At 37.0% G+C, this 13,332-nt stretch overlaps 1 protein-coding gene across 7 annotated transcripts in view; it reads left to right on the top strand.

Annotated features, from left to right (window-relative positions):
- Window positions 1-13,332, top strand: part of LOC105428781 (synaptogenesis protein syg-1) — a 284,146-nt gene that overhangs the window by 226,751 nt on the left and 44,063 nt on the right. For all 7 annotated transcript variants that reach the window (XM_089075108.1, XM_089075105.1, XM_089075106.1 and 4 more), the window contains 3 exons: window positions 3,436-3,644; window positions 8,484-8,594; window positions 10,399-10,605. In XM_089075108.1, coding sequence (XP_088931234.1) covers window positions 3,436-3,644; window positions 8,484-8,594; window positions 10,399-10,605 — 527 coding nt within the window. The remainder of the gene's footprint in view (window positions 1-3,435; window positions 3,645-8,483; window positions 8,595-10,398; window positions 10,606-13,332) is intronic.

The raw sequence follows: 13,332 nt of genomic DNA, 5'->3' as shown, positions 1-13,332 counted from the left end.
TGTATTGTAACTCTTGGACGTTTGCCTTTTTAATGAAAAACCTATACTTAAAATTCATGGAAGAAATATAGGGCGAAAAGTACGAGTATAAATCCAACATAAATTATTATACAAGTGAATGATCGTGCGTGACGCGTCGTTAAACGTTCGTTGGTGTCGTAATGTACGCTTGTTCCTTCTTACCGTATCCTATAATCACACGCTATATGCGGCTATCGTGTCTCCTCTATTAGTATACTGATTTCATATTCTGAGGTAATAAAGTGTACCGTACGGCTGTATATCCGGCAGTAGGAATGGTCGACAAACGCGATCTCATTTTTAAGCGCGACGAAGATTCAAATTGCACGAGGGTGCACGAGATGCCCGTTTCCAAGTACGATCGAAAAGGGGGTGACTTATTTTGTTGTTCCCTTCGCGAAAGGATATATTCATACCTGTGGTGCGGAGAAAAGAAAATATATTTAACGAAACTTATTTTGCCTGAACGCGAGTTTCTTTACCGATTCTCTTTCATTGTGTTTTGCTACGTGGAATTGATCTCGAACCCCCAGCTAACTTTCTTGCACAATCGCGGTTTACACGCGCAACTGGAAACGTTACATAGTATGTTCTGATGGAGAGCACGAGATGTTGCACTATAATTGGTCGCCGTGGCTTGTGACAGGCATAACCACGTCCCGATACGGACGTATCCGAACGCTAATCTGTTATACCTCGCTGTATCACATACAACGCCGTTAACAACGACATCACAATGCGTTGTGAAGTATCTACGATAAAGCATTTATCTTTATATAAATATATTACAAACTTGTGACCAAAAGTTTGATTAACATTAATTAACAGGAATTATTAATTTTTTCATACGATGATACAAGAAATATTTTGTGCGTTCCAGTTGGATTAATTTAAATTAAACAGTTTTATATATATTAAATATAATAATAAATATAATTTATTTACACACACACACACACATACATAAATTGCATAGAAAAAATAATTATATATGTTATATAAAATTTATATAATAATTGATTCATTTTTTTCTAAAACACACAAGTGCGTTAGTTGAATTAAAAAGAAATGCGGAGAGAATGCGCAATGTCGAAAGTCGGGTTTACAACGCCAATATACTTGAAACCTGTGTGTATGTAAGTCGCCTGTGTACGTAAGTACTCTTGACAAATTCAAGGGATAATATACGCTGTCCCTTGGTCCACGCTCGTACGCCCTTACGGCGCTTCGTAACTTTCGAACGACGTGCTACGTGCGGTGTAATTTGCAGTCACGGCGGCGCACCGAGCTGTATAAGTAATCGTTTCTGCCGGTCTATCCCCAGCAGACGGTTGTTGTTTGGAACCCTCGGCCTCGACTACGCGTTGCCTCGCGATCATGTACGGAGAGGGTGGTTTCTCGCTGTACACCGTCGGCTCTCGCGCCATTGCGTGGTGCCAACTTTCCAGTTTCGGTTAACTTTCACATCCACCGCTCCTACGCCTCGGCCGAACGCGCGCATGTGTAAACGCGCTCATACACGTGTTACACCGTACGTATGCATACGTATTTCGTTGCAGCCTAACGGGGGAATGCGAGCCGCGGAAGCGCCGTTGGCGGAATGGCGGGAGGGGGATGGGGAGGGGGAAGGGAATCGTTGTTGTTCGGTCCATGCATATGGGAGAGCATGCGATCGCACACAGCGGGTACACACGCTTTGCCAGCTGGCGGGTGGGTACCGGCTCCGGGTAATACACCGGAGGAATGTACACTCGGTGGTACCCTTCGCCGCACCCTCCACGCCGATGCCCTAACCGCGCCGCGTTTAGCCCTTCACGCGACCATCCTACCCTGGCTATCCGACCCCCCCATCCTCTTGGTCCTCCACCATCCGTTCCAACTCTACGCGCGACCAAATCTGGTATCAGGCCAGGCACTCGTGGTATTTCCGCAAATTCGATGCTCACCCGATGTCTCGGGGGCGAGGTATGCGAGGGAGGATCGCACTGCAAGGCGATCTGCGGTGAAGCGTCTACGAGCGGCTGCGAATGCAGCTTCCCTTGTCTAAAACCGATTGTCCGAGTGTGGAAGACGACCAGCTGGCCGATACATTCTTAATTAACACCTCGAGCGTACGGCATGGCTCGTGATTTTTGCTGCATTGTCATTCGATGCATTGTCGACGACACAAATGTGCTCGAACGAATGATCAATTTTTTTCAATCAGCATTTGTTTCTAAAGGTAGAGAGTGGAATTGGATGGAAAATTGGAACATAGATTTCCAACATAGATTTTAAGGAGAATTAAAAAAAAATACATTTTAAATATATGTATTTTTTTTAATTATATATATATATGTGTATATATATATATATATATATATGTGTATATATAATTTGAATTTCAATCATTTATCGCACATATCTCACATACGATATAATGATATTTTGAAATTATAAAATTATATAAAGATTAGTTTGTAACTAATATTATTTCCTATAACGGAGATAGTATAATAGAGTTTATGTAACAGAGAGACGATCGTATTCAATTATTAAATATATCATAATTTTTTAGTGACCATGAAGTTAAAATAGTTTTAAATATGAAATTTATCTCACAAAAGCGGTCTCATATCGTATTAAATTAATTAGTAAAATTATGCTCTCTACTATGTCATGTGTGACCTTTATTACCCAACTTTGTCGTCTACATCGAATATGCGCGAGGCGTTCAGTGCATTAAAGAGTGGAGAGTTAACGAAATTCTCTTCCTGATATTAGTTCTGAAGTTTTGCATTTGTTTTACTTTATTTTTCATCGTGATCCACTACTCTCAGCACGGAATGGCAAAAAACATAAGCGACGTATGGCGCAGTCATGCCCGAGCACGTGTTATTCGCGAAGCGATTTTCGCTTATATACGAGATCGTACTGCAAATACTACGCGTTTTCTCCGAATTATAGCTTTTCCAGCAAAGTTTTTTTCTTAATTCTATAACAGAAAAAAGATATTTAACTAAGTCTACAGAAAGATAATCTATTTAAATGGAAAATTTTTTAAAATGGATGTAGGTTCAACTTTTGATTTATTAAAGACTTTCGATCTTTTTCGAGAATATCATGATTATCAAAAATTTAAATAGCATTAATATGACATCAAATTTATATGACCGTCAGTAGTGCTAATTGTATAATTTTATTATAATGTACACACAATCTTGATAGTTAAAAATAATAGATATAACTATTTTTGTATGTCACATATTTAATTCAACCTAGATGTCATTTCTATATTATCGTATTTCATTCGCTGTATTTTTTAAATAATATTTCTTATCTAAATACAATCATCTGCAATCTACAATATCGAATTTTTTCACAATCATGACAAGTGGAGAATATAAAATAAACAAAGGATCTTTTCTGTTTCAGTTTTGACCTGCGCGGCAAGCATTCGGAGAAACCGTTACATTGGAAGGATAAGGATTATCTCAGCAATAGGGCATTTTTCAGCACATCAACGGATCCAGCAACTTTGTCCGTTAACGACGTACAGGAACAGGACGAAGGCGAATACAGGTGCCGAGTGGACTTTACCACAAGTCCGACTAGAAACTTCAGAATTCAATTGACAGTGATAGGTTTGTATCTTTTATTTAAAAGTATGCTAAATGCATGTGTTATATGATGTCGCATCATATCACATTCATATCATATTTCGGATGGATGTGCAATATATTTTTCTTCTTTTATTTTTGTATTTTATGAATTTTACGTGAGGGAGAAATTAATAAGCAATAATGATAAATATAAAAAATGAATACCTCTGTGAATTTACGTGATTAATCGTAATATGAAATATATTCTGAACAGATTGAGAAATATCTAGTTATTTCGATATAATTTATATTACGTTCTCGAGAGATTATCTCTTATTTTGTAACGATTATCGAAACTTTTATCGTGCTCCAATGTTCACTTTTACGCCAGCATGTCATTGATTCAACCGTCATGCGCAGAATATCGTGTCAATATTTTTAGATAGCTCGACATGAATCGATTAATGCGAATGATCGCACGAATAAATTGCAATTTCACGTATTAATGTAATTTCGTTTAATATTTTAAAACGGATTCATATAACTAATGTATAACTTTATATCGCGATTATTGAAGAATATTAAAACGATGCGCTTGTTATCATCAACAAAATTGTAATCAATCGTTACAATGGAACTTTGATAGAATTTTATTATGCTATTCCTATAAAAATCCATACACAGTGAAAAACAATTGTGCAAGCAAATTCCATTAGTCACATAGTTTCACATAGTTAGCATAGTTGAACACGCAATCCTCGTTGCCGAATGGCTGTTTCATATTGTATTTTATATCATTCATATTTCTTAACTTTTTCTTAAGTTAAATCAATATTATTATTAGGCCAGACATAATATTTAGGAAGAAAATTATTTTAATTTAATAAGTGAATGTAATAATCGCTATGTATATAAATAAGTAAGACTTCCAAAGCCATTTATGCCTACTTATTTTTGTGTGAATTTTTTTACATATTTCATTTTTCACAATTCTAATTATTGATCGATCTTAAACTGCAGCATTAAACGAAGCTAAAATTGTAAATTTGTATTACTTTTAAATCGATAATTAATATTGTGGATGCTTATCAACATTTTATAAATTTACAAAAAAAACTATTATCAAAAGTTACAAAGAATATCAACCCAATACGATTTCGAATTGGGTTGATTTCTATTTTCTAGAACGAGCGTCTTTATTAATTATTTCGTTAAAATATTGAAAATACGTATTCCTTCATCCTGTAAGAAAAGCGCAATACCTTCTTTATATTACAATTCAAGTTTCTCTTGCCCTTTCTTCTTGTAATCGTTGTCGCAACACTATTTATCTGTTACAAAGGACGTTTGATCTCTGTTTAAAGCGCCGACTGTACACTTTGGGACGCTTAATGTATCCTCGAGAGAAAAGACACGAGATTTTACAAAAGCGACGTCCACCTCGGAATTGGACGTTTCTTTCGGTAAAGAGCACTTCTCCGTGCAAAGCGCACTTTTCTACGAAAAGGACTTCGTTACATGATTTCTCAATTTACTGGATGTTCGCTTCACAGTAGTAACCCTTCGGAAAAACTACTAGTGCGGTCACTCCCTGGAGGAATCTTACTATTACATTAACAGATAAAACCTTTTTCGCACGAAACACTCGCCATTAGGATAATATCAGGCCGCGATAAATTAAATATCAACTTTTTACCGGAGGACTTTAGGTTCGAATAATATATTTACATATATACTGTGCTCCAGTAACGTGTATTTTACCTGAAAAAATTATCATTTAAATAATAAAATATTTAGTGCGACTTTTATCAAAGAGATAATTGAGATAAAACATTGGGCGCTGTATTTTCAACTCGTCGTATTTTCAACTGGTCGACTGAATTTTAAACTCTGATACTAAAGATTCAATAAGCTCGAAAAGAGCTTATTTCTGGGAAACAAGGTGGAATAATTGCGGCTGCTTATTCTCATCGTTCCGCTCGTTTTAAAATAAAAATATCTTTTTCAATATTCAAAATACTAAATTTCAAATACTTTTTCTATTTTCAAAATACTCATATTCGAGAATACGCTCTGACAATTCCTCTTTCACGTGTCACGTAGCAAACATCATGATTTGCGAGGACACGTCAATTCACGCCGATGTGAAACTTAGGTACAAATTAACCCGTTAAATTCCAGCGTATCATTTGTCACGCGAAAATGTTCGTTGGAAATGTCCCGTTCTTCCACGAAGTTTGCGAACAATGGAAACAGTCACCAGCGAGACGCTGCAAACATCATTTCTCAACTTTTGCAGGAATTAATAAAATGCATTACATCGTTTCACAAAATATTAATAACGAAAACTTATCATTACAGTATAAGTAAATTTTAAAGTAAATTACAAGTTTATAATTGTTATAGGGAAATTCTCTAATTAAAAGTAAGCCGCATGACGTTGTTTCCCATTTTGATTTACTTGAAAACAAGGTAAAAACAAAGTTTTTAGAAAATATCACAAATTAAGTTAAATTATTTTTACGCAAACGCGTAACTTTTGCTTCCTACGCGTTTCTTGCGTTACGCGTTTCTTTTTAATGCGTTAAATCCGCAGCATTAAGGTCATAGCTTTCCGATTGGCTTTCCTAGTGACCGAAAGCCCGCTTATGCAGAGCTCACCGTGGATTATGTCAGATCACTCGATATTATAGCGGTGCATTAAGTTAAAAGCGTGCAAACATAGCTTGTTTATTATGTTCTTGCGTAATCGATTATCCGTTATCCATAACACAATCCGCATCGTCTACAAACGCGAGGGTTCAAGTACCTCGCCAAGACAGATTTTGATAATTTAGCGTACGTTCCGGCAGGTTGCCGTATGTTAAGCTGATATTTAGTATTGAGAGAGAGAGAGAGAGAGAGAGAGAGAGAGAGAAGCAAAAGGGGCGTGGAAAAGGGCTGCGGTTAATACCGAAGAATCTAAAATATATCAATTATATTCGATACAAAATACATAGAGTATGGTAATCCTATTTTCAGAGGTGCTTCATTCGTCGGGATGATATCGGATAACATTTTCACGTCGAGATTTTCTCACGTGCACGATATCGTGACCGACGGCTTAACTTTGCGCATCCGTGTTAATCCAGTTTATTTCACATTCAGTTCAATTTGACCCGCGCCGAGTGCGCCAGTGTGCGCCCGTGAGAATAATTATAAGAGGGAACAAATGAACTTTAGCCCGATGTACGAGGTATGGAAGGATATTAATTCTTAAGCTATGTTAATTACACGTAATAATTACACGTAATAATTACAGAAAAATGTGAGTCTTTCCTGACAACGCGTTATACAAGAGGGTTAATTACATTTTAACGCGTCGAGTAAATTATAAAATTTGATTAATTATAAAATGTCTCAGAAACGTGAACTTTGAAGAAACTGCCGTTAAAGGAGAGATTGTTGTAAAAGACCATTAACGCAGTATTCTAGCGTTACAGCGCGGAATCAGGTCGCGTTAGCATCGATTCGTCCAAGGGTTGGTTCGCCGTTGTGAATTTTCATAGGGCAGCCTGTTTCGTTTGGACGGACATCCGACACATCCCAACCGCGACTGCAGCCTATCCTCGAAGCAATACGCTCGCCACTCACCTTCTGACGTTCCGACACGCCGCTATTTCCGATATTCAATTGCCAGCGTTTACACGCCACGATAGACCCACCCTTCTTCCCATCCGCGTGTCAGAATGGGCTATACACGACCGGGAATTCCCGCGCGCGACCCCCTTACGTGCCCTTTTGATACCTCGCGGCGCACCGTTTCCTTGCACGCAAAATGCTTTATTGCGCGCGATGGGTGTACGAATTACCGACATAATAAGAGGTTGTAAGTTATCTCGAAAGGATCGTTGGCCTGATACCAATCCAATTTTAGCGCGGAGCGCTCCTCTCGCTCGTGCCGTAAAAATCCAGGAAGTGACATAAAAAATTCCCCCCCCCCCTCCTCCCTCCCACCGTTATATAATACGACACAATCGGTTTTTCATTAGCGTAAGTATTGACGACACATTCGCGTATGAAAAAAAATAGAGTGGAGATGAAGGGTGTCTCGGGGTCTCGTCCTGTATCTTCTATCTTGCGGCGTCGAAGCAAAATTTGCGTCAAACTATCATCGTATGGCCTTCGTGCTGGCTCACTCATCCGCACGAGTTTCCAGCGGTTACCTGTAACACCTGTACACCTGCTTGTTCGACTATTCGTGCGGTACTCGTGGCATGAGTATCGTGAATTACTCCTCCCCGGACGCCACTGACTTACATGGAAAGTTTCCTATCTGTGCTTAAATAGCTCGTAGTGGTGTCAGAGGCGGTCAAACTCGAAACCACTCGAACGATCGGCTGCACCGAGCGTAATACTCTCTACTGGAAAACAGGGCCACTGGCGGAAAGCGGCTTCGAATTTCGAAATAATGCGAAATGCTATCTTTTTACTCTTGGGTTTATTTTTCACCGCGATAAAAGCTCGCGCCGTTAAATTAAAACTTAAACTCGGACGAACGGCACAATTCTGCTGTTCGGCTTTTTACGCTGGTTATAATTGTACGGTGCTTTATGAAATATGACACTTAACGTGTAATAAACGCAAAAGGAAATTTTTGAATCGGTGAATAATAAATATTGACATTAAATAATTTTATAAAATTACAGTCGGACTGTATTTTATGTGAGCGATAAATAAAATTTACGCTAAGTTTATCTATAAATGCACTTTGCATTTCTTTTAGGACTGTTTGTCTAAAATAATTATTTAACTTTTCCCCTCTTAGCTTAGTTGAGACTACTTATGTTCATCATGATAAACTTGATATTTTATCTTTTTTTCCCTCTTTGCTTGTTACAGTGCCGCCACAAAAGCCGAACATTATCGACGAACACGGAAAGGCCGTCCCAGCGGTCGCCGGCCCTTACGAAGAAGGTGGTGACATGAGACTGCAGTGCCTCGTCTCTGGGGGTAAGTCCTACTTTCTATAATGAGAGACAGGTCGAAAATACGTCTGAGTATTCTCTTTCGTGGTTGCCCTCGTAAATACGCCGCGAAAGAGCCGGTAGAATAATTGGTACGACCGGTGGGAATGGATTCTCTTCTGGTTCTACAACGTTCTCTCGTTCTCGCATGTAAAACAGCCACGATTCTCATTCATCCCGTAGATCGGAGTCGTGTTATTCTTAGTTATAGCGTCTAATTAAAACTTCACGCGACCGCATTCTGATATTGCAGATAAAGAACGTTTTCTCCGAACTCTGGACGGTGAGGTCGCGAGAATTTTTTTGTAAAATTCCAATCTCCAATGCGACTTTTCAACTCTGTGATTTTTATCAAACGTGCCAAACAATTTTTGCTTTGATCCTGCCAGCGATCATTATAATAACTCGATTGTACAAATTGTTATTACACACAACAACATATGTCGATCCCTCAGTAAAGGAACGAATAAATATCATCTTATTATTATTTTATAGATATTCCGTGTGAAACGTCATTTATTCCTCGCGCGCGCGCGCGCGCGCGCGCACGCGTTGGCCCCGTGTACATACAGAATTAAAAGAGTACTGTTGCCCGGATCGTTAAACGCTTCGACAAAACGTCGAGTGTTTTAACGGCGGTCGTGATGCATGTATTCGTTCGGCGTTCCCTTTTATTCTATTACATTTTAATATCCGGGCGCGCGCACGCTGCTGTGTCGGCAAGGCGAAGGCAATAACGATAATAAATTTATTTTTATTACCTCGCATGCCGCCACCCGAGGGACACGACAGTACTGTGCCGCTCTTATACGCTCTTCACCGCCGCCTACAATTCTACTCTACTCGTACAACCCTCGGCGCCGCAACCCCCCCCTCCCCACCGCCGCCGCCGCGCGTGTTTTTCTGCTTGTCCCTCCCGAACGAAAATAGGTCCGGTAAAAAATAATGAGGTCGCTCCGGTACAAGCTAGACCGCCCCCTCAGACTCGCCGTCTCCCTTTAACGGAATATTCACCCTCGGGGGGATTATCCGCACGCAACGACCATTATGAATTATGAATTAACGCGCACCGCGCAACCTACACCGATGTGGGCGGGGGGTAAAGGGGGGATGCGAGTATGTACATATATGCATGGAACTTGGCAAACATTCGCGGAGAAATAGTAAGACAGAAGGTAACGCGCCGCGTTGCATCGGATAGTGTTGCCGACATGTCGATATCGTAGGTGTTTCTTGGAAAGAAAGCACCACTTTTAAAAATTCATGTGTTCTCGAGAAATTTTGAAGCGAGACAAATGACGTGAAACGTTGCGTGTTGCTAAATAAAACTTTTAATATTAAAAGATCTATAGATTATAATACAAATTACACGTACGTGTATATATATATATATATATATATATATATATTTTGTTGAAATTTTGCTAATTACTTATAGTTCGATAGTTAGTTTCTCCAATTACCTTAATATTACGCTAACGCTATATTAATTGATATCTAAAATAGATAAGCTGTTAATAATAACTTCACTTGGTTATAATAATATAACTTCAATTGCTTCTTTAAATTGGAAGTAATAAAGATTAGTGGTCCAATAAAATATTTAAACGCGCGTATATAACTTCAAATTATTGGAACTATTATTAACATATATATTATCATTAATAGATAAAGTAAAGTTGAAAATGTTATCTAATTTAAATACACAAATAACTTAATATTTTCACTTATTTTTATACTGGATTTATATTTTTAACAAAGCTGTTAAATTTTATGACATTTATTTTCAGGTCGTCCCGAACCTAAAGTGAGATGGTGGCGCGGAGAAACGCTTTTAGATTCTAAAGATGAACCAGGCGAATTTCCTGCTCTTCGTAGGAACACGCTGATCGTCAGAGAATTGTCAAGAGCGGATCTTCACGCGATGTTTGATTGTCAAGCATCCAACAACAATATTAGTCAACCCATGTCGACGTCAGTGATGATTGAGATGCATCGTAAGTATCCTGGTACAACAATTGCACGGTTATCGCACAGTTACGTGCTCGTTTTCAATCGATGAGTGCTAAATTAGAAATATTGCCTCGATATTGTGGTTGCGATTTGATTTTTTTTTTTTTTTAATTTCTCGCACAATTTTTTCCGAAATGAAACGTACATAAAAAAATAACATGCAAATATATAAAAAAAATGAAAATGAACGTATTTATGAATACATTTATACTGTTAATTTATAAAATATTACAAATGGGCGCATTCCCACTCCTTTTTTTACGTGCAAAGCTTAAAGGGCGGCAGATAGTTGAAACTCATGAAGCTTCGTAGTTTCGCTGTTGCACTGTAGTTACAAAGTGTAACACCGCCTGCGGTCTCTCAAGAGGATAAATCCAAAGGGTACAATCGATCCGCCCAGCCATACCCGCCCCTTTCCTCTGCGAATCGGCGCAAAAGGAATGCATTTGCGAATCGGGCCAAAGGGAAAATCTGCACTGTCGAGTAAACGAAGCTGAATACCGAAACGGGAAAGTATTTAACCCAGAGCCTCGGCTTCGGCTCTTGCAATTCCGTTTATCCCGCAGCCTCACGATTTCTTCTCTCTCTCGCGGCTTCGCTGCTTCTGTTCTTCCACTTTGGGTCACGAAGAAAAAGCGCAGAGCGATGCTAAGTTTAACAAATGACAAAAATAGTCAATCTTACTTTTATACGATTTCGATACAATTATCTTTCTATCCGTTTTTTTTTTTTTTTTTTTGCGAACTTTAATTTTTTTTATAATCGTACAAAGTATATCGCAAAGATTCGATACTAGTTTAAACTTAGAATGAAATGTACATATACATGCCTCATATACATAAAATAAATTTGGAGCGACTTCTTGCTAAAATCAATTTCTTCAAAATTTTTAAGAGTTTCTAATAATTTTATAATTTTGAAGCTAAATTAATTTGCATTTCTTTATTTCAATTTAATCAAGTACTTAATGAGATCTATTATTACTACCATTAACTAATTACTCTTATTATTAATATATTTTAAACAACAATATATAAATGCATATATAAGTGAATAAATTAACAAAATACCAATAAAAATGTAGTCCAATAAAAATGTAGTTTATTTAAAAGAATCATAATAATGTTAATAAATCATAATAATGTTAAAAATTATAATTGAATTTTTGTAAATGAAAATAAATTTTTTTAAAGAATTAATTTTTAAAATAATTTATATCATAACTTATTTTAAAAATATGCTATAGTTTATTTTTTTTAAATAAACTGGCATAATTTTCTTTTACAATTTAAAGTTTCTAGCTTATTGAACATCGATGAATTTTTTGTAGTAATTTTTCCGAAAAATACATTTTTTTTTTAAATTTAAAAAAAAAAACAACTTTTTTGAAATTTTTATTTACTTGTTTAAATATACAAATTTTTATTAATAAAATTAACAAAATTTTTTTATATTTTATTATAACAGTTAATTTTTAACATTTAGAATATTAATTAAGGAAAATAATATTTTTATAATATATACATTTCATGAATGTTATAAACAGTCAAAATTTCTCTCGTGTATGCCATATTTATGGACGCGTTAGTAGTTTTCGTTAGATATTTATGGTCGTGTTAGAGTTAATGGTATCGTTTTAGGATTAATATTGAGAAAGATTTTACATTGGTTTTAATCATAAAAACAAAGAGAGAAAAATAATTTTTATCTTTATTTTTATTTTTATTTAAATCATTTTGTGATAAATTTTTGGCGAAAATTTTTGTCCTTTTTATTTCGTTGATATATTCTACTTTATGCTAAAACAAAACTATTAAAATATTTCGTAATGCTGTAGGCTCTGGTGCGAGGAAAATTTTATTTTATGTAAATTTTATATGATGAGATATATACTTTTTCATTATTTAGTGTTTAATTAACTGCTTAACCAGAATTCATTAAAATTTTAATTTCGAATTCAGTTAAAAAAATAATGTCTTTGTATGAGATCAGCTTAAATTTTAATTCAGTTGTTCAATTCCCACGATATGTACGGTTGATCTGTTCACCGAATAGCGTGAATAATAATAGCGTGCGATATATCATTAATATTTTCAATAAATATCGTAATTTTTTCGAAATCCGGCCAATCCAAGCCTCGTCGTTTGCGACGCAATTTCTAGAAGTTACTCGAGACGGATGAAAACGGATGTCTTCGCGAAATGTGACGCGGTGAAGAATGTTGAAAACAAGAGAGAAATGCACGGAAGAACAAGAAAGTACGATAGAGGAAGTAAAGTGAAATAAAATCGAAAGGCGATGCGTCGAGAAGAGAATCGAACGCATAATGTTCCTCAACAGAACTCGGCGAGCGACGATGGGCTGCAAGCTCGATTCCGGAAGCTCTCGGATTTTTATTAAATTCCAAGGAAAAAGAGGGGCGCTTCGGGGCATCGGAGATCGCGCGGAAAGTCATTGCGGTTTCCTCCGCTTTACCTCGCTTTCGTCGTGAAACGCCGAACCGCCCCTAAAAGAGGCTCACCCCATTTCGTTGATGCTCATCAAGTGTCGCGGTCTTATTATCTTCTCAGGATTAGATATTCCTTCCGCTTTTCGCGAAGCTTCAAGCACGGCAGAAAACTACTAACGCGTCCATAAAAAGAATTAATAGAGGGAAAAGTTTTTAGTCGTTAGTTCTTAATCGAAAACGTGCGAATGTAAGAAGATGTGTA

This window comes from Pogonomyrmex barbatus, unplaced genomic scaffold (assembly GCF_055798465.1).
Source record: "Pogonomyrmex barbatus isolate J1 unplaced genomic scaffold, ASM5579846v1 scaffold18, whole genome shotgun sequence".
Classification (NCBI taxonomy): Eukaryota; Metazoa; Arthropoda; class Insecta; order Hymenoptera; family Formicidae; genus Pogonomyrmex; species Pogonomyrmex barbatus.
This window is presented reverse-complemented; position numbering and strand designations above follow the sequence as displayed.